This window comes from Triticum urartu, chromosome 2A (assembly GCF_056163025.1).
Source record: "Triticum urartu cultivar PI428250 chromosome 2A, HENAU_Tu73, whole genome shotgun sequence".
In the NCBI taxonomy this organism is placed as follows: Eukaryota; Viridiplantae; Streptophyta; class Magnoliopsida; order Poales; family Poaceae; genus Triticum; species Triticum urartu.
The window spans coordinates 586480571-586502059 of NC_141874.1; the positions used below are offsets into that span (position 1 = coordinate 586480571).

Below are 21489 nucleotides of genomic sequence, written 5' to 3' on the forward strand. Positions count from 1 at the left end.
ATCAAAAGAGGCCTGAGAGGGTTGGGCTCAACCAGCTCGGCGCGTGTGTGGGGGCGTGGATTTCTGCCAAAGTGGGACCGGGGAGGCAGCGAAACTGGGACCGGTGCGTCGTGGAGGAGCTGATTTCTCCAAGTGGGCAGTGGCAAACTGGCAATGGCGTGCTACGCCGCTCTCCTGCACCAGCCGCCCGCCTCGCCGTCCCCGTGCACCTCAGGCCGCGCCGGCTCCTGCCGCGTCCGGCCACCTCCGCTCCTCCAGCGCCGAGCCCCTCCCCTGTCCGCGCGCGCTTGGATCTCCCCGCGCTGCTCCTACGCCGCAGCCGGAGGGAGCGCCGGAGCGGGCGCCGGGGAGCAGCCCGCGGCGGCGCTCCGGAGAGTGCTGGAGACGCCGGGCGCCCACCAGGCGCCCGCTTGCTACGATGCGCTCAGCGCCCGCCTAGTCGAGCGCGCCGGGTTCAGGGCCTGCTTCACGAGCGGTACGTGTTCGCTCTTTTGCCTCTGCAGGACTCTCTCTCACACACACTCCCATCATAGTGGCATAGTGTACCATACTTCCAATTCCTGAACATGGCAACGGGTGCTTGCTGTGTCACCATGTTTCTGTCATTCTGTAGATTGTGAGTGTTATACTTATACTACCTCGTATACTCCATATGTCATAAAGATGATGAAACCTTATACTGAAGTGAGAATTTGCTCTTGTGCGGGTCTATATTGGCTATGCTTCTGTTGAGGGCGCTTTGATCAAGTGGCATTGCACATATCAGATCACCACAAGTTTGTTGTCACGGTCGCTCGGTCAGAACTTGAAAATGGAACCAGGGCGTAGTAGTTGCTTAGGGAACTAGCCCAGTCCTATGTAAAAGGAGATCTACAAGATTTCAATCTTGAAAAAATTAACAGTATTTTGTCTTTCAGGCTTCTCAATATCTGCTGCAAGGCTTGGATTGCCAGATGTTGGTCTGATCTCCTATGGCGAAATGATAGATCAAGGGCGTTTAATCACTGAAGCAGTGTCAATACCTGTAATTGGTGATGCTGATAATGGTTATGGAAACTGTATGAATGTCAAGAGGACAGTGAAAGGATTTATCAATGCTGGTTTTGCTGGAATTATTCTTGAAGATCAGGTATTTTGATACTCTTCCAATGTTGTGCTGTTTACTAAATTATCCAGCTGTTTTGCTTCTATAACCTATTTTATATACACAAACTATTGCATCACTGAACTAGAGTGCTTCACCTTCATAAGAACCTAAATGTCATTTTACACATATTTTATGTTTGTATGTAGTTTATGTTTTACGAGAGTTTGTATATAGTTTTAAACATCCTGGCTGTGCATTTAGTTTCATGTTAACCGTAATTTTGGACAACAACCCCTGCTACTGACCTAATAAGTCTCTGCTCTGGACCCTGGCTGACATCTCATATCCGTAGTATAGTATAATCCATATTCTAGCAATCAAGGATCATTTATCCTGATTTTGATCGATGTATTTAAAATATGTAAACATTCTATTTCCATTGCACTTTGCAGATATGATTTTGTTTTATATTAAAAAATGACTGCCGTTATTTTTATGATAAATCTTCGTATTCCCTTTTGATAACTTCCTTCTTTAGTGATATGATGTATATAGTATTATGAAGGTGTCACCAAAAGCATGTGGACATACACAAGGAAGGAAAGTTGTCTCGAGAGAGGAAGCGATTATGCACATAAAAGCTGCTGTAGATGCCAGGAAGGAGAGTGGCTCTGACATTGTTATTGTGGCAAGGACAGATTCTCGTCAAGCTTTGTCTCTTGATGAAGCGTTATGGAGAGCACGAGCTTTTGCTGATGCTGGAGCAGATGTTCTATTCATTGATGCCCTTGCCTCAAGGGAAGAGATGATGGCGTTTTGTGCAGTTTCACCTGGAGTTCCAAAAATGGTTAGATCTACTCTAATGCAGTAGTGTTTTTCCGAACTATTTCTGACCGCCATGGAAGATTTATGTCCTCAGCATACTCCATGCTTCTTTCTGCAGGCCAACATGTTAGAAGGTGGTGGTAAAACTCCTATACTGAGCCCTCTTGAACTTGAAGAAATTGGTTACAAAATCATAGCCTACCCATTATCTCTAATTGGGGTATCAATGCGTGCAATGGAGGTTAGTTTTTTATACTTTGTACATGCTTCAAGTACTTGTGTTGTATTTGCACACCAACTTAAGAGAGATAAAATGCCTGAAAACCAACTCACATGTTATTTATTGTATCACTAACAGGAGTAGTTGTGTCCTAAGGGATCATGCACATGGATTCCCGGTAGAAGTTTTTGCCAAAGAAAAATAAAATTGCGCACACTCACATATAGGCGTATAGAGTCATGTATGTACCATCTTCTATGTCTTTGAACTGGCAGTTATTGTATGCTTCTTCCATTTGATGACATATCATTTGGGTACAAAATCTTCTGTGTATTCATGTTCAATTTGGTACCACGCATATGATACATGACCGCTGTCAATCATTAACTGTATAAGACACCCTGATGTGCAGGATGCTCTTGTTGCTATAAAAGGTGGCCGCATACCTCCTCCAAGTAGCTTGCCATCATTTGAGGAGATCAAGGATACACTAGGGTTTAACCGCTATTATGAAGAGGAAAAGCGATACGTTGCGTCACCAGCTCAATCATCCTTTGGGAGTGGTGAGCATATTCTCTCGTAAACTATGTTGAATATGAATGGTTTTTCTTATCCTGCTAAAACACAATTATAGGTAATTATGATTATACAACTGAAGCAAGCAGTTCAGGAGACACCAAGTCGAGGACTGAGAAATCACAAGAACCTATTATTGACATACTGCCACAGCTCTATGATCCTGGTTCCGCTGGAGGCAGAGGTCCTTCAAGTGGGATGTGGTCCCGCACACTTCGATTAAAGATTACAGGAAGAGATGGGGTCCAGAAAATTGATGCCAGGATACCTGTAAGAACCCATTTACAGTCTATTTTTGATTCAATAATCAATATGTAGTACTAGTTGACTCAGAAGTTCTGAAATTGACACTCAAGTGATTTTTCGCTTTTAGTAGTATCTGTGCAAATGTTCTATAATTGAGTAATTCTCATACTGATTAAAAGGTTGTTTCCTTCTGTTCCTGCTTTCTCTGCAACAGGCTGGATTCTTAGAAGGGATGACAAAAGTTATACCAGGTTGGTGCTTCTATTCTTGTTATTAGGAGGAACATGAATCTGTAACTACATTTGTATTTTCGAGATAGAAAGAAAAGAATCTTTGGTGTGTGTATGTTTCGTTCATAGATCATCTCCCTTGGCAATCTGCAGGCCTGGCTGGAACTAATATCATGGAAAGGCTTCGGAACGCGCCTATGGATTCGGACAACCCCCAGAACGGGCAGATACTGCTTGATTTTGAGGACGGCATGGGAGATAGGATCCAGGTGTTCATCGCGTGAGCGTGTTGTTCGTTTTTGTCGTCCCAGCATCCGATACTCAGACAAGCATCTTGTTTCAGTTTAGTAGTAGAAGCAAATGGTTGCTACTCTACTTGGTAGTTGGTAGTAGGCCCTTGCTGCCTACATCCAGTTATGTAAACTCTGCATCATACTGCATGCGTCCAGAACTAGTCTTCCTGTAACCTTCCTTGTCTCATGGATTCAGAAGTTAAATTCAAATAAAACAAGTTATGGAAAAGGTATTCCTCTATGCTACACAAGGATACAAGTACGACACTGAGCGCTAGAAAATATACACTCTAGTCTTAACTTACGTTGCCATGCTGGGAGGGACCCCATGGGGAGGGCTAGGGGAGCGAAGAGTGCCGATCGGATGACAGGGACAGCAGTGGCTGAGAGGAGGAGGAGAAGGATGAACTTGGGGAAGAAGAAGAGAAATGGAGGACAGAATAGCTTCTCGCTAGACTTCCGCCCGGACCACGGTGGTGACAGCGGCTGGGACCTGGGCGACAGCCGGGGCGGCGTCCTCCTCCCACCACGCGGCGCTGCAGCGGGATCATCGGCTACCCTTCCTGGCTCCGGGGATCCCCATCACTGCCATTGCCGGCGGCATGCAGTTCGCGCACCAGTTCCTCACCACTGCGCGCGCTCTCCCAACGCAGGCGGTTTACTTGTCCTCGGTAGATGAGGCTCTAGCGAACGTCGTGTCATTGAGATCGGCAATAACGCTGAGCAGCCGACGGGGACCTTCTTGCCGTAGGAGCCATGGCGTACGTAGGGGTGCAGCACCACGTCGTACTCGCTTGCCCGTCTTCCTCGCGATGCGGCGCGTGACTGGCGGATGCATCCTTACAGCAGCACGTTGGCCTTGTTTAATTGTATTTTTCGCATATTCTTATTGCACAAATGGGGATTGTTCTGGTTGATGTAGTGCCGTTTCTTTCTCTTGTTCTTCATCCAAACAGGATGGAGATTCAGGTTCACGTTTGGCATCGGCTGTAAGTATGGACGAGCTACTACTATACGATTATGCCAAGATGTTTTTTCCTGACATGCTCATATTAATGTTACATAATTAGCATCCTTGCGTTTCTGTTGGGTAGGAAAATTGCACATCATTCACCTATTACAGGAGTGTCAAGGCATACCCAAGATGAACTGGGTGCTTTTTTTTATGTAGTCCTGTTTTACATTGTATTGGTATATGTTATTATTTCCTTGAAATTGCCATTTTACCTATATGGATAATCTTTCTTACAACACCGGTGATGTATTTTCCCTTTCTTGTCTATATAGGCCATGTGACTTCCCAAAGTTTCCTGTCTCTTACAAGTGCAAACTATACAAGCCACGCTTTTCAAAATGTATTTGTCTCTTGGCAAGGTATACTTTTTAGACACTAAATTAAGGCTTGTTAGAATAGGAAAGATCAATCCCCTGAATATGTGATTGCAACAGAGAAGTCCAAGAAACTCAAAGACTGTCACTGAGGCTGAGAAGAATGGGCTTTGTCTCATACCAGCACTTGTCAGAGGGATGCTTGACAAAGCCATGTTTTTGTTTGGGTTCATCAATTTGCTTGGTGACATCGAGGCAAAGCAAGTTGATGAATCAAATGCATTCCAGCATTGATGGGTGAAATTTGTCTGCAGCAACTCGTGAATTTTCTTCTTTACCATCAGAAGTTCTTCATCATTAGCTTTTATGTTTTCTTCTTGCAAAGTAGTAAGCTCTCCCCTTAAATATAGTCTCTCTATTCTGACAAGAGCGCACCACCGGTTACTTACTTGTGAATGTTGTTTTATGTTGCAGGTTGTTTGAAAATATCTCAAATAGGGAGTTTTATAACCTTATTTACTAATATTCTCAATGGTGTTTTATGTTGGAAGTGATAGATGGCAAGCGAGCTATGGCCTCCTTCACCATGCTCGTCTCGTGGACCATTTGGAATGAAAGAAATGCATGGATGTTCTGCCACAAGAGTGCACCACCGACCATCCTACTTGCCGCCATCGTCGAGGAGGCCAAGCTTTGGATGGCCGCGGGAGCAAAGAAATTAGAGAATATTTTTCAGGGCGAGTAATTGTCATGCCGAAATTGTGTGGATATGTTGTAAACCTCTAAACTCTATTCTCTTCTTATTTAATAGATGAGGCAAATCTTATGCCTCCGTTTCGAAAAAAAAATAGATGGCAAGCGATGCTAAATCATTCGTCTCATAGGTTTCTACACTGCCATGCTCATGTGTGCATAAAGATGGAGCTGCAGGCTCGTCTCCATGACCTGGCCATGTGGAAGGAGGCAAGGGCCTTCCTAGCTGGTCCTAACATGTATTTCATTTATCGCGTAAATTGTACAACCAAGTGATGGATCTTAATTTCTGCTTCCTTTTCAGCACTTATTTGTCGTTTTTCTCACAGGTTTGCAATGTTATTGAGTACTCCCTTTGTACTATTATAGTGTCAAAGAAACGTCTTATATTATGTTACAGAGGTACAGAAAGTACAGAAGTCGTGTGAAAACAGCTATTGTGCTAATGTGAGAAAAACATGTTAGGACCAGCTAGATTTCGCTCGTCCATATTATTTACCGACACGATAACATTGCAAACCTGTGAGAAACTAGATTGCAAACCTGATGTAAATAACTAGATTCCGCTCGTCCATATTATTTACCGACACGACGGAGAGCAAGAGGATAATAGTCCGCAATGGACAATGGAATTACCGACGTGATGCTGGTGGCTGTGCACCTGCACGGTTTCGTCCTGCAACATTTTCTAGGGCAGGCTCTTTTCTTGCTATAAAAGTAGTATTACCGACGTGATGCTGGTGGCTGTGCACCTGCACGGTTTCGTCCTGCAACGTTTTCTAGGGCAGGCTCTTTTCTTGCTATAAAAGTAGTATTACCGATGTGATGCTGGTGGCTGTGCACCTGCACGGTTTCGTCCTGCAACGTTTTCTAAGGCAGGCTCTTTTCTTGCTATAAAAGTAGTATTACCGACGTGATGCTGGTGGTTGTGCACCTGCACGGTTTCATCCTGCAGCGTTTTCTAGAGCAGGTTTTTTCTTGCTATAAAAGTAGTATGGACTGATTGTATGGACTGCAGTGGAGTATCGATGCTCTTTTTCCCATGCAAGGCAGATTGTGGGGAGTATGTACAAGCACCATTTTTTTTTTTTTGCTTCAATCAAAGGTATTTGAGTTGGAGTTCATGTCACCAAAGCACCTTGAATCAAAGATATCTGCAGACTACAAAAAAACATGTTGTATGTAGCATCTCTCATACAACCCCACATGCAACATACCAAACAAAATTTGAGCTTAGCCTGCCTCATATCATGCAGTCCACCAAACACACTTCTCTACTCCTTGCATCAGCTCAACCAGACCAACATCAACCAAGCTCCTTCATGCGATGCAAGCTAGAGCTCCCCAAGGAACCAAACAGAATTTGCAACATCATTCTCAATGCAGTCTTGAACACTAATTCAGATTGGTAACCTGATTGGATTTCATGATGTGAAGCGCCCATATGCCAACTTCCCATTGTTGTTTTGGGTTGATTTTGCTGATGGTTTTTTAGTGCTAACTAAGAATGCTTACATACATTGATGAAATAACTGAAAATGGTTTAGAGAAGTACTCCCTCTGTAAACTAATATAAGAGTGTTTAGATCACTACTTTAGTGTTCTAAATGCTCTAACATTAGTTTAGGGAGTACTCCTACAAAGTGTGGCGGACGATTCTCTTTTTAAAGTAACAAGCAAGATTGAAAAAATTAGACAAATAACTCTTAAGCATACTTATGGTCAGCAGAGCACGCCATACCATCTAGCATATCTTATGAAACTAATATTTGAAGAACGGTACGTAATAAGGAGGAAAAAACTTCAGCCATTGGTCAGTACCCCCGCAGATGATGGTATCCCATACAAAGCAACTGAAGCAAGTAATGTCGGACAGCAATGTCACTCTTCACTCATATTTAATAGCAAAACTTTCGGCAAGTCATAACCGCATAAGAGGTATGTAACCAAGCCCTCAATAGTAGCCAAACACGGGAAAAGGTGCCTGCCAATCATTGGCAAAGAGACCAGGCAGATAGAGCCTAACAACCAGTGCAAAAACGCAACTCACCAAAGTTCAACCATGGAGGACAAAACAATCTATAGCATCATGAGACTGCTTGCAAACTGACTCTAATCTAAGAGATAATGACGTCGCTCAAGGTTAGACCGGCGAGCTGGCTGGTAGGGGCGTTGGGGTTCTGCTGCTGGGCCACGTTGCGGAGAACATCCATCGCCTCAGCAACCTTGGACTTGAGAGCCTCTGGAGACTCAAGCAGATGCAGCACCTCCGTCTGGTCCATCTCCAGAAGCATGCCGGTCACCTTGGCAGCTTGTTGGTGTTCAAGCTTCTCAACAAGTGGATAGAGGCTTTCGCCAAGTATCTGGATGGAAGAGATTATTTACAATATCAGAAAACTGACAGTACAAATGGACACAGAACAGCATGGGCATATTATATCCAAACAATCATACTAGCATGGAGTAACGGATAGATTTAAACAACAGATACAGTTAGAAGATGATTCATTCAGACATACCGTTCTTTGTTGCTCTGGAGTAGCATTTGCAAGGGCAGATGTGAGTGTTCCAATTGGAGGAGCAGGTGACACGCCAGCATCTCGCACAGGGAAGCTTCCCATATCATATGGCTGAACCATACCTCCAACACCAACCCCAGGCATCTGTTGAACCTCAGGCATGTGACGAGGTCCAGGTGGGTACCGGTAGACACGTCCCCTTGGAACCATCTGTTAAAACAACAGTGATAAGATATGCGATAAGCCACTGTAATTTCACTACTCTATGGCAAAAATCACTTAGCCACACAATGCCAGCACAACAAGGAATTCAACAATAAGAACAGTGGCACATTATACTTCTTAGCAAAGAAGTGAAACACTGGCACATTATACTTCTTAGCAAAGAGGAAAAGGCCGATTTACTTTTGCCATCAAAAATATCACCCTAACAACAGCCTCCAATAATTGATAGCAAGAAATGTAAAGACACGAGAATGCATTGTAGCAAACCTGTTGCTGAAATGGCTGAGGAGTTTGCTGTCCCTGAGCAGACCCAGGACCATTGCGCCTGATACCTGGGCGCAGACCCTGCTGACCTGGTTGGACAACTGGCACAAAGTAATTTGGCATATGGGCACCACCCCCAGGCCTCATTCCTGGAACAAGCTGTTGCTGGAAACCGTACCCAGGCTACAAAAAAGTAAAGGTAGGAATATTGTAAGTATAAAGCTGTTACATTTCCAATTTCCATTTAAGTTCACCTAGGCAAATAATAAAAATTAAAATGCCAGCAGGAAGCATGCAGTATATATTAACATAATTCAAAAAAATGACTACAATTTCAAGCAAAATGCCAAAACGAACGAGGCATGACAACAAAAGTGTTCACTGTGAGCATGCCGTAACTACGGAATAAATAATCCAATGGTGTTGACAAGTGAACAACCCATATTTACTTACACACCGCATAGCTACATTTACTTTAACTCAAGAGTATGTTCCCAACCAAACACACAAACATCAAAAACAAAAATGATATTGAACACTGATGTTGATTCACCCCTATAAATTTGGTAGACCATTACGCTAGAAGAACATTTCCACTGACCCCTTGCAATGCCCCCTATGAAATAGGGTGCAAACTAAAACTTAAGACAGCACAAGCTACTTGTACCTTAACTTGAAAAAAATGGGAAAATGTTGCTTCTCCAGTTTTACATCAGGAAAACCTGAATGTAACACAAAGTTTGAAATGAAACTAACACAGCTTACAACAAGTACCTGAGGGGGTATCATAGCAGGTGGAGCTTGCCCATAGAAGAGTTGCTGCCCAAGAGTAGGCATAGGAGGGTACATTGGGAGTCGAGGAGTCATAGAAGGGGTCATTGGTACAGGGCGCATCTGAGAGAATTGAGCCTGAATAATATGGAATTTGTTACCATCAGCATATTTACAATGGATAATCAGAAATAAATCAACAGTAATAACTTGCTCTTTCAAGAAAATACAGAAGCAGTGTTCAATCAAGTTAAATAAGAAAAAATGTCAAGAGCATAATTTAAATTTACGGTGCAGACTATGAAAGTCCCATTTTTCATGCACATCCTCAAGTATTGAGCCTCAAATGTGAAAATAACATGAAACTTAAAAAGTGAATGAAGGTGGTTCAAGTTGAACATCTTATCTAGATATACAGATGACCTGTCTTCTCTATCATAGCATCCAAAATCCAATTTATTCCATGTGATAAAAAGCAGCAATAACCATGGCATCAGTGTACTGTTATTTGTCTATATACAGTGGTCACTATCAATAAGTACTATTTTGACATTACTATGAAAGAAACTCAGGTTATTCGAGAACTGTACCTGTAACATTGCTTTTCTATCTTCTTTACGCTGTGCAAATGCAACATATAATGGCTTTCCAGATATCATTTTGCCATTCATTTCAGTGAGCTGCGTAAACAAAGAACAAGTCAAGCCATTTTGTGAATCAGAACAACTGATACAGCAATATTTGGGAAACAAACTTACAGCCTGAGATGCTTCCTCGCGGGTAGAAAATGAAACAAAGCCAGAGCCCTTGCTAACACCATTTTGATCACGCATTATCTATTAAAAAATTGGTCAGCAATGATCATACATCATTTAGACAACGAGAAGAAGTATGATCGCAAAACATGAAATTACCTTGCAAGAGGTAATTTTGCCAAAGTTAGAGAACAGCTCACGTAGCTGATCATCTGTAATGCCATCATCCAAATTCTTCAAGTACAAGTTCTGTCCTTGATATTTATCAGCTGCATCTTTCATGCTTTGCTCAAACCTTCTCTTCAAGTCCATCTCCCTTTCAGACTTCTTCTGAGCTCTACCAACATACCACTCTTTGTCATTGATTTTCTTTCCATTAAGTTCCTCAACAGCACGAGCAGCATCATCTGGGCTCTCAAAATTGACAAAGCCGAAGCACCTTGATTTACCATCCATGCCAATCATTACAACAGCACTTGTAATAGTTCCATACTCACTGAATACTTTGACTAGATCATCTTTTGTAGTAGACTCAGATAAATTCTTCACAAAGACATTGTTAAATTTTGCCTTGTCAAAAGAATTATCTCTCTCTTGCTTGCGGAGAAAAGGTCCAACATAGACAGGCTTATCGTTGATAAGCATGCCATTTAGGCTTTTCATTGCAGACTGTGCAGACTCTTCTTTCTCATACTGAACAAATCCAAAGCCTTTGGATTGGCCAATATCATCCATGGCAACCTTACATGATAGAATTGCACCAAATGCAGAGAAGGTGTCATGAAGAGTTTTGTTGTCAATTGTCTTGTCAAGGTTCTGGAAAAAGTTCAAAATGCTCATCAGAGATAAGTCCAGAGAAAAACTGATTATGTTAGAGTGGCTATGCAAATTAAAAGATGAGACAGCACCTTGATAAAGATATTTGCAGATCCGCTTCTGCGGCTGCTTGGGTCACGGTTCGAGTACATAACTCGAATGGGCTTGTTGTTCAGTGGAGCAAAGTTCAGCGCTTCCATTGCTCTTGCAGCTGTCGAATGGAACTAATTAGTCAAGCAGCATGATATACTCCAGATGTTAACTACAATAATACTAGCACAGTAACAAAGCAGCAATTGAATAACAACAATGCTGACAGATGATGTAGTTTGATGAGGCTTAAAGCATTGTTTTTTATCAAAAACATGTATTTCCATATTTAATTGCCAGTTATCTACAGCATGCACCATATGCAGTACCTAACATATTGTTACACCCCATAACATCATCGTGGATACAGAAAAATGTGCACACAGAATTTACCGTGCTAGTGAATGAATGCCGCTCAGTGTCTCTACTCTATCTATGTAACAGCTAGTCCAAATAATAATTTAGTAGCAGCTAAAGGCCAGCTAATACCACAACTCCTAATCAATTAGGGAGACGCATCAATCCTTGCCATATAGGCAGCACAGAGATGACCCCAAAACCTACATACCTAAAATACAGCAAAGGAACAACCTGGCAATTAAATTATAAATGAGACCCAATTATCAACAAAAGTAATGGCTTTGCATCATTCTCTTGCATTCGTCCTGTAACACGATACATTCAAGGGGCGCTGACATCCCTCCCATCACCAAGAACACAACAAATCCAAGTTACATTGCAAGAAACAGATTTGCATCAATCAATTGTAAAGAAATAATTTTCCCTGGCATAATCGCTTCAATTACCTACTCAATTGCGGACAAAACCAATCCATATCCGACCAATTCAACCACAGATGTTTGATAGACGAGATTGGATCTATCTATTTGACCCCAAAAACCTCCGGCCGTCCGACCACACCGCAATTCAACAACATCGAAACAAATCGCGCAGAGATGGATACGAGAGGGGGGGAGGGGATCGCCGTACCATCCATGGAGCTGCTGTAGTTGACGTAGGCGTAGCCGAGGGAGCGGCGCGAGGTGACGTCCCTGCAGACGCGGACGGAGAGGACCTGGCCGGCCTGGCTGAAGAGCTCGTAGAGCTGCGAGTCGGTGACGTTGGCCTCGAGGTCGCCGACGTAGAGCGACGTGGTCGGGAGCGGCTGCGTGACCCCTCCGGCCGCCGCGGCCACGGGCGCGGGGACCACGGCCGCCGCCGGCACCGCCGGAGCCGCGCCGCCGCCGTTCGCCACCGCCACCTGCGCTGCCATCGCGATTCCTCCTCCTTTTTTTTCGATTTTCCCCCCCGGCGAATCGGCGCTAAACCCTATCTCCTCGATCGGTATATAGCGGGGAGGAGGAGCAGATCCCGCCGGGCCTCGGGGGATTTTTTTGGTTTTGCGAATTTTTTTGGGGTAGTTTTTGGTTGCGGGATACAAAGAGAGAGGAGGGGCCGTAGGCGGAGAACACGCGGGGGCACGCACGACTCTCTCAACCGGGGGGGCGACGCCGACGCGGGGGAAGGTGGTTATATGGGCGCTGCGGCGCGTGCTCCTTCTTAGGGTTTGTTCGGGGCGGGCTGGCGTGGGCGCGGCGTTGGTGCGCCAGCGGGGGCGGGGTGCTCCTGGACTGGGTCTACTGCGCGGGTCGACGTGGGGGGGCTCTGGACAGTTGTCCGCGTACGGACGGATTCGCCAGCCGTCTGGGTTGTTGTGCTGGGGTGGGCTGGATGGGACTGAGGGGGCTGGCTCGCGGGCCTTGGGTGGAGCCCGCCCGGTGCGCCGCGTTTGATGGGGTCTCGACCGGCCTTCACCGCTCGACTTGGGTTGGGCTGACCGGATCGTCAGCCGGGTTCGTGTCCCCCTTACGTGACGGCACAGGAACCGCTCAAAATAAAAACGTGACGGTACAGGTTTTATCACGTGGATTGGGACCTTCCCCTACAAAAACGTGGATTGCAACCCTCATCATCAATCAAAATAAAAATACAATTACATGGGTCGGAGGAAAATTAGCTGTGGTCTAATTGTGATGTCAAAGAATAACTGTGGTTTAGTTGTGAATTGTAGCTATTTAATTCAATCAATCTCAGTTGCAAACTCAGCAACCATGGCATCTCAGCCGATGTTTGCTGTAATGTAACGATGCCCAACGCATTGTCACTGATTTTTTTTTTATAATTGTATCAGTGGGTGCTAGAAAATTAACTACTTCCTCCAACGGGATTAAAACTAATACAAAAACAATTAGGGCGGTACTCTGCGCCGGTGCACCGGTCGAAAGTTTCGACCGGTTTGGCCAGATTCGTTCGATCTACACGTTCTGCCGTTAGATCTCTCCCACATCCTCTCCCGCACCCATCGTCAACCTCCCGCACAAGGGAAAAGAAGAGGAAGGAGAGCGCCGCCCCCGCACCCGACAGCGAGCCGCGCACCGAACTTCCCGTGTTGCGCTTGCAACCTCTCGTCGTCGCCGTTCCCATCCCTCATCGTCCTCCGTCGTGTTCTTTGCAGCTTCCCGCCATGGCGGGTCGCCGCTCCGACATCACGCCTATATAGCACCGGCCGACAGCAGTAGCACCTCGCCGCCCCTCATGGTTGCAACACTAGGTGTGTGCCCGACCGCCCTCGCCGACCCTCGCCGTCGGGTGCATGCCGCTCGCATCGCCGCCGTTTCCCTGGTCGCCACTTCCATCTGTCGCCATCGAAGCAAAAAAAAACTCACCGGTGGAAGCTTTGCAGGTTGCCGGTTGCAACAAAATCAGTGCTACGGTGGGCGGTTGAAGCAAAATCGAAAAACGTTTCTAGCAAATGTGAACGCCCGTTCCAGCTTTTGTTTGGTCGGTTGCAACAATTTATGGCGTCACCGGTGAGGGGGTCAAGAGCTCCGGTGGGCGGTTCAAGCAAAATCGAAAAACGTTTCCAGCAAATGTGAACGCCCGTTCCAGCTTTTGTTTGGTCGGTTGCAACAATTTACAGCGTCGCCGGCAAGGGGGTCAAGAGCTCCGGTGGGCAGTTGAAGCAATATTGAAAAACGCTTCTAGCAAATGTGAACGCCCGTTCCAGCTTTTGTTTGGTCGGTTGCAACAATTTACGGCGTCGCCGGCGAGGGGGTCAAGAGCTCCGGTGGGCGGTTGAAGCAAAATCAAAAAATGCTTCCAGCAAATGTGAAGGCATGTTCCAGCTTTTGTTTTCGTTGGTTGCAACAATTCACGGCGTCGTCAGCTCGATTTGGGTTGGGCTGACCGGATCGTCAGCCAGGTTCGTGTCCCCTACGTGACGGCATAGGAACCACTCAAAATAAAAACGTGACGGTACAGGTTTCATCACGTGGATTGGAACCTTCCCTTACAAAAATGTGGACTGGAACCCTCATCCAATTATGTGGGTTGGAGGAAAATTAGTTGTGGTTTTTTTTGCGAGGCAAAATTAGCTGTGGTTTAATTGTGATGTCAACAAAAAAACTTTGGTTTAATTGTGCATTGTAGCGATTAATTCAATCAATCTCAGTTGCAACTCAGCAACCATGGCATCTCAGTCGATGTTTACTACTCCCTCCGTAAACTAATGTAAGAGTGTTTAAAACACTATTTTAGTGATCTAAACACTCTTATATTAGTTTACAGAGGGGCTATAATGTAATGATGCCCCATGCATTGTCGCTATTTTTTTTAATTTTTTGTATCAATGGGTGCTAGAAAATCAACTACTTCCTCCAGCGGGATTAAAACTAATACAAAAACAGTTATTAGAGTGTTCTTGATTCAACAGCCGTCTGGGTTGTTGCGCTAGGTGGGCTGGATGGGTCTGAGGGACTGGCTCGCGGGCTTTGGATGGAGCCCGCCCGCTTGGGAGAGAGAATGGCGCCGCGTTTGATGGGGTCTCGACCGACCTTGACCGCTCGATTTGGGTTGGGCTGAATGGATCATCAGCCGGGTTTGTGATGGTACAGGAACTGCCCAAAAAAGTGACGGTACATGAACCGCTCAAAAAAATCGTGACGGTACAGGTTCCATCACGTGGATTGGAACCCTTCCCTACAAAAACGTGGATTGGAACCCTCATCATCAATCAAAATAAACATACAATTACATGGGTTGGAGGAAAATTGGTTGTGGTTTAATTGTGATGTCAAAATAAAATGAGTTAATACTACTATTAGTACATAAACTTGTAGTCGTGGGAACAAAATCATACGAAAACTTACAAACCCCATAAAAGTAGGGAAAAGCTTACCTTCAGCCGGACGATCACGTGCGAGTGTCCGTCGTCTTCGTGTCCGTGAGATTGACTCTTGATCAGATGGCCGAGATCAACCTCTTGTTGGGGAACGTAGCATGCAATTTCAAAAAAAATCCTACGATCATGCAAGATCTATCTAGGAGATGCATAGCAACGAGAGGGGGAGAGTGTGTCCACGTACCCTCGTAGACCGAAAGCGAAAGCGTTAGGTTAACGCGGTTGATGTAGTCGAACATCTTCACGATCCAACCGAACTAGTACCGAACGTACGACACCCCCGAGTTCAGCACACGTTCAGCTCGATGACGTCCCTCGAACTCTTGATCCAGCAGAGGCTCGAGGGAGAGTTTCCTCAACACGACAGCGTGGTGACGGTGATGGTGATGTGATCCACGCAGGGCTTCGCCTAAGCACTACGACGCTATGACTGGAGGAGTAAACTATGGAGGGGGGCACCGCACACGGCTAAGAGAACAACTGTTGTGCTTTGGGGTGCCCCCTGTCCTCGTATATAAAGGAGGGGGGAGGCGACCGGCCTAGAGGGGCGCGCCATGGGGGGAGTCCTACTAGGACTCCTAGTCCTAGTAGGATTCCCCTTTCCTTTTCCAGAGTGGGAAAGGGGGAAAGGGAGAGGGAGTAGGAGAGGGAAAGGGGGGCGCCGCCCCCTCCCCTAGTCTAATTCGGACTCCCATGGGGGGGGCACCCCTTGTGGGCTGTCCCCCCCCTCTCTCCCGTGGCCCATGAGGCCCATGAATTCCCTCGGGGGTTTCCGGTAACCCCTTGGTACTCCGGAAAAATACCTGAACCACTCGAAACCATTCCGGTGTCCGAATCTTTCAATATATCAATCTTTACCTCTCGACCATTTCGAGACTCCTCGTCATGTCTGTGATCTCATCCGGGACTCCGAACAAACTTCGGTCACCAAAAAACATGTGGCACCCCGGCTCAGAGCGACCGATTTACCTTGCATTACCAACCTAGAGATCATGTCTTCTGGCAACGCACAACATCTTGGTACAGAAATCACCGCTTTATTGAACTAGCGGAAGCAAAGTGTGACATTACATCAAGTTACGAGGCCTAGCGGCACACTCGGTGTGGCTGAACAATATGTACATTATTTAGTGAACATAGACGGGCCTCGAGCACGACATCTACACGACAGCGGAACAACGACGTAGCGGGACTCCATAGCACAGGGACACCAATGTGGACACGGTCTAGACACGGCAGCACTCCGATCTAGTTAGACTTTCCTGAAATCTGGCATAACACACCAGGTCAGTACATTGAATGTACTTGCAAGCTCATAGCAAACATAACCATAATGACAAACAATATCATGACATTTAATCAAGTTAAATGCAAACAACATCATGTTACTCATGCAGTGAAAACCAAACTTGTGCATCGAGTCACTCGGACTCTCTTACCAACAGGTCGCCTCACAACCGAACAGTGCTCAAGACGAAGCACGAACAGAACCATACTTGGTCCAACTGGTTATCTCGTAACCAAACCGTGATCCCTTCCGGATCACAAGTGATTCCACAACTGTCGGTCTTACTGACAACATCATGATCCAACCAGTGCAATGCAATTAAATTAGTGTGCAAGATTTATTATTAACATTTGATCCATGGTGTGACTTACTTATGAACTGGGCCCTTATCCGCGGGCGCAACTATCGATGGATTAATACACTCTGCAGAGGTAGCGCATTTTACCGACACCACGGAACCCATGGCCTCGCACTCCCATTCAGGTGGACCAACGACATTCCGACAGAACTCTCCCATTGCCATGACACTCTTACGGCCACTCCGACCAACTCCCCACTGGGCTTAGTCCTGGGTGACCCAGCCTACCAAAGGCAAAACTACCACCGTCGTGGCAAATAAATAGTCCCAAACGGGGACACGGTACCATAACAACAACGGGTCCACAAGATTATGTCTGCTTACCGGGCCAGGGTAACGCATGCCCATAACCTTCCCTCGTTGGAGGCACCGACAAAAGGCATGACAACGGACGACTAACGACCTCCCCATAAAGGCAAATGTGGTTGCACTTGGCAGCCCGATTCAGTGGCACCATGACCTGACCAACTTTATGTTCAAGTTCAATTATCATCAGGTTTAACTTGAAATAAAATGCTCGAGTCAATACATGCCATGCTTATGCAACCATATATCATGCATCACATAACATAACAGATCAACTTCATTCAAAGTTCTACTTGCACAAACTTAACTCTCAACATTTCTGGTCCTTTCCTTCTTGTTATTCATGCTCATCACTTTAGTTGACATTAATCAAACAAAAATTATCTTAGCATGTATATAGGAAACATAATACCGATAATCATATCACCATAGTCATAACAAATTTACTTAGATCATCTACTCAAGCTACATCTCACTAGTTCAAGCATTCACTTCTGTTAACAAAGCATTTTGATCATGACAAACTAAATAACACAAGCATTATTTATTGTAATACTATATGCAATGAATAATATATATATATATATTCAAGTAGAAAATCATGAATACGGCAAAGACACCATGATAATGTTGTTGTGGCTTGCCTTAGTGCAGAGGAGCTTCACACTCCTCCTAGATGCCTTCTAAACAGGCTTCACCTTCTGAAATAATTCAAATGACAAAAAATAAAAATATCAAGAACATTTCTGAAAATTACCAAAAATTCTAGGCAGCAAGGGAAAATCCCATCTTGGGTGTGCTGCTAGGATTTTCCAGTAAGAACAGAATGCAAAAAGAATCAACTCATTTGGACTTGTAGAATAAGAGTTATAGCTGGTCAAAGTTCTGGCCAAAATTTGAACTAAATTTGAATTAAAAAGAAAAACCAGAGGGTGACGTCGAAGGCGTAAACCGCCTGGGCGCCACCACTCATACCGCTTCGGCCGCGGCCTGAGTGGCTGACAGCGGGCCCCGTTGGTCAAGTCGGAGGGGGAGAGAGAGAGGGAAACAGAGCACGGCGAGGCTCCGCCGGAGCTGACGCCGGTGAGGAGGGCTCCTTGTCCAGATCCAAAGGGATAGGATGGGAGAGGAGATCGAGACGCACCTGCCCGTACTCGTAGCGTGGCTAGGGGTGGCCGAACGGGGTCAGAATAGAGCTCTCCAGTGGCGGCGGGGGGCGGGGCTCGTTGGAGTTGGCTATTCCGGCGAGGTAGGGCCGGTTCAGGAGCTCCAATGGCACCAGCTCGCACCAGTGAGCCACCACGAACACGCCGGAGTGGTTGGTGGAGCTCGAGTGGCTCTGGAGAGGGAGGGGGAAGAGGAAGGGGATTGCCGGTGAGCTCGGAATGGGGACGATGGCCAGAGGCCTGCCCGGCCGGGCTGTGAGTTCCTACGGGGTCGTGGAGATGTGCTGAGTGTGTGAGTGGATAGAAATGAGCTCGGGAGGGGGCTATATATAGGCGAGGCCAAGGCGGGGATGGAGAGCTCGCCGGACCTCTCTGGAGCGTCGCTCGGCGACAAATGGCGTCAGTGAGAGAGGGGGAAGACGCCGGAGATCATGCGAAGGCTGTAGACGAGCGGCGACTAGCACAGGAGCGCGGTACGCGACGAACACAGGGGCACGGGACGCACTATTGCCTTGGCCGCGCCGTGCCCGTGCTCGATGCGGCGAGCTCCGGCGTCGGCGAGCACCAGGGTGTAGTTATGGAGGTTCAAACGAAGATGGTGGCGCAGTTTGGCAAGGTGTGGCAGTCGGGGCAGCGAGTGTGCGCGCGCGCAACAGGGGCGCTGGCGCCACGCAAAGCACGTCGACTGCATGCCAATCCCCTTGGACTCTCGTGGTCACCGCATGAACTTTGGCATCAGGCTGAGCTAAGCTTAAACACGATGTCTGGCAGCTAGTCCTTAGTGGTTTTGGTCGTTTTGCATAGTTGGCTGGGTCACAGGTGCACTGTGAGAGTGGCTCTCTTCTTGGCAAGTTTCTGGATAGAAACTTATGAGCTTTGCTGAGAAAATCTAGTGAGAATTAAGGGTTGTGCTTTGGGGTTTAGTAATCTCTTAGGAGGGTAATTAAGCTCAGAAAAAAAATCAGCCCCAAAAGATCAAGCAAAAATATACTTGTTGTATAAAGAGGTCATTCTGTCCAGAACAAAAATGACTTTCTGTAGCAAAAATATTACAAAAAGTTATGCAATATTTTTGCTCAAAAAGGTGCCTGATACGTCTCCAACGTATCTATAATTTTTGATTGCTCCATGCTATATTATCTACTATTTTGGATGTTTATGGGATTTATTATACACTTTTATATCATTTTTTGGGACTAACCTATTAACCCAGAGCCCAGTGCCAGTTTCTGTTTTTACCTTGTTTTAGGGTTTTGAAGAAAAGGAAAATCAAACGGAGTCCAATTGACCTGAAACTTCATGGAACTCATTTTTGGAAGGAAAGAAGCCCAGAAGACTTGAAGTGCATGTAAGGGAAGCCTCGAGGAGGCCACGAGGAAGGGGGCGCGCCCTCCACCCTCGTGGGCCCCTTGTGCCCCCCCTGACGTACTTCTTCCGCCTATATATCTCCATATACCCTAAAAACATCGGGGAGCACGATAGATCGGGAGTTCCGCCGCCAGAAGCCTCCATAGCCACCGAAAACCAATCTAGACCCGTTCCGGCACCCTGCCGGAGGGGGAATCCCTCTCCGGTGGCCATCTTCATCATCCCGGTGCTCTCCATGATGAGGAGGGAGTAGTTCTCCCTCGGGGCTGAGGGTATGTACCAGTAGCTATGTGTTTGATCTCTCTCTCTCTCTCTCGCGCGCGTGTTCTTGATTTGGCACGATCTTGATGTATCGCGAGCTTTGCTATTATAGTTGGATCTTATGTTTCTCCTCCCCCTCTACTCTCTTGTAATGGATTGAGTTTCCCCATTGAAGTTATCTTATCGGATTGAGTCTTTAAAGATTTGAGCACACTTGATGTATGTCTTGCTGTGCGTATCTGTGGTGACAATGGGATATCACGTGATTCACTTGATGTATGTTTCGGTGATCAACTTGCGGGTTCCGGCCATGAACCTATGCATAGGGGTTGGCACACGTTTTCGTCGTGATTCTCCGGTAGAAACTTTGGGGCACTCTTTGAGGTTCTATGTGTTGGTTGAATAGATGAATCTAAGATTGTGTGATGCATATCGTATAATCATCCCCACGGATACTTGAGGTGACATTGGAGTATCTAGGTGACATTAGGGTTTTGGTTGATTTGTGTCTTAAGGTGTTATTATAGTACGAACTCTAGGGCTGTTTGTGACACTTATAGGAATAACCCAACGGATTGATTGGAAAGAATAACTTTGAGGTGGTTTCATACCCTACCATAATCTCTTCGTTTGTTCTCCACTATTAGTACTTTGGAGTGACTCTTTGTTGCATGTTGAGGGATAGTTATGTGATCCAATTATGTTAGTATTGTTGAGGGAACTTGCACTAGTGAAAGTATGAACCCTAGGCCTTGTTTCAACGCATTGCAATACCGTTTATGCTCACTTTTATCATTAGTTACCTTGCTGTTTTTTATAATTTCAGATTACAAATACCTTTATCTACCATCCATATACCACTTGTATCACCATCTCTTCGCCGAACTAGTGCACCTATACAATTTACCATTGTATTGGGTGTGTTGGGGACACAAGAGACTCTTTGTTATTTGGTTGCAGGGTTGCTTGAGATAGACCATCTTCATCCTACGCCTCCCACGGATTGATAAACCTTAGGTCATCCACTTGAGGGAAATTTGCTACTGTCCTACAAACCTCTGCACTTGGAGGCCCAACAACGTCTACAAGAAGAAGGTTGTGTAGTAGACATCAAGCTCTTTTCTGGCGCCGTTGCCGGGGAGGTTAGCGCTTGAAGGTATATCTTTAGATCTTGCAATCGAGTCTTTTAGTTTCTTGTTTTATCACTACTTTAGTTTATAAAAGAAAACTATAAAAAAATGGAATTGAGTTTGTCTCATACGCTTCACCTTTTTAATTGTGCTCAAGTGCTAGAAGAAGAAATCTATAAAATGTTTGGCACTAAATATCTAAGTGATGAGCATGATTGCAATGTTGTTAGTACGAATTCTTTGAATATCCATGATACTAATGATGATTGCACTAGTTATGATGAAAATGTCTCCTATAATCATGTCATTTTTTGTGGAGTGCATTGGGTTTGCAAGTACACACCAAATAGGGAAGATAGATATTGTAAGAGGC

At 45.6% G+C, this 21489-nt stretch overlaps 2 protein-coding genes across 2 annotated transcripts; one reads left to right on the plus strand and one right to left on the minus strand.

The window, feature by feature from the left end:
• Positions 1-82: 82 nt before the first annotated feature.
• Positions 83-3706, plus strand: LOC125538902 (uncharacterized). The gene is made up of 8 exons (XM_048702224.2): positions 83-475; positions 918-1129; positions 1653-1934; positions 2031-2153; positions 2545-2695; positions 2767-2978; positions 3169-3205; positions 3338-3706. The coding sequence occupies exons 1-8, from the start codon at positions 154-156 to the stop codon at positions 3466-3468; spliced, it is 1470 nt and encodes a 489-aa protein (XP_048558181.1). The 5' UTR covers positions 83-153; the 3' UTR covers positions 3469-3706.
• A 3719-nt stretch (positions 3707-7425) lies between these two features.
• LOC125538903 (polyadenylate-binding protein 2) lies at positions 7426-12517 on the minus strand. The gene is made up of 9 exons (XM_048702225.2): positions 11990-12517; positions 11002-11120; positions 10253-10909; positions 10097-10174; positions 9929-10018; positions 9342-9476; positions 8571-8750; positions 8079-8288; positions 7426-7922 (listed from the first exon to the last, which is right to left on the minus strand). Exons 1-9 carry the CDS (start codon positions 12270-12272, stop codon positions 7677-7679), a joined length of 1998 nt encoding a protein of 665 aa, XP_048558182.2. The 5' UTR covers positions 12273-12517; the 3' UTR covers positions 7426-7676.
• Between the last annotated feature and the right edge of the window lie 8972 nt (positions 12518-21489).

Excerpts from the sequence above, each read along its gene's own strand:
- LOC125538902 (XM_048702224.2), top strand. The coding sequence starts at position 154 with ATGGCGTGCTACGCCGCTCTCCTGCACCAGCCGCCCGCCTCGCCGTCC. Across the intron at positions 476-917 it reads CAGGGCCTGCTTCACGAGCG|GCTTCTCAATATCTGCTGCA; the intron begins GTACGTGTTCGC and ends TTTGTCTTTCAG. Across the intron at positions 3,206-3,337 it reads GATGACAAAAGTTATACCAG|GCCTGGCTGGAACTAATATC; the intron begins GTTGGTGCTTCT and ends GGCAATCTGCAG.
- LOC125538903 (XM_048702225.2), bottom strand. The coding sequence starts at position 12,272 with ATGGCAGCGCAGGTGGCGGTGGCGAACGGCGGCGGCGCGGCTCCGGCG. Across the intron at positions 10,019-10,096 it reads GCGAGGAAGCATCTCAGGCT|CTCACTGAAATGAATGGCAA; the intron begins GTAAGTTTGTTT and ends TTGTTTACGCAG. Across the intron at positions 8,751-9,341 it reads CTGCTATGATACCCCCTCAG|CCTGGGTACGGTTTCCAGCA; the intron begins GTACTTGTTGTA and ends ACTTTTTTGTAG.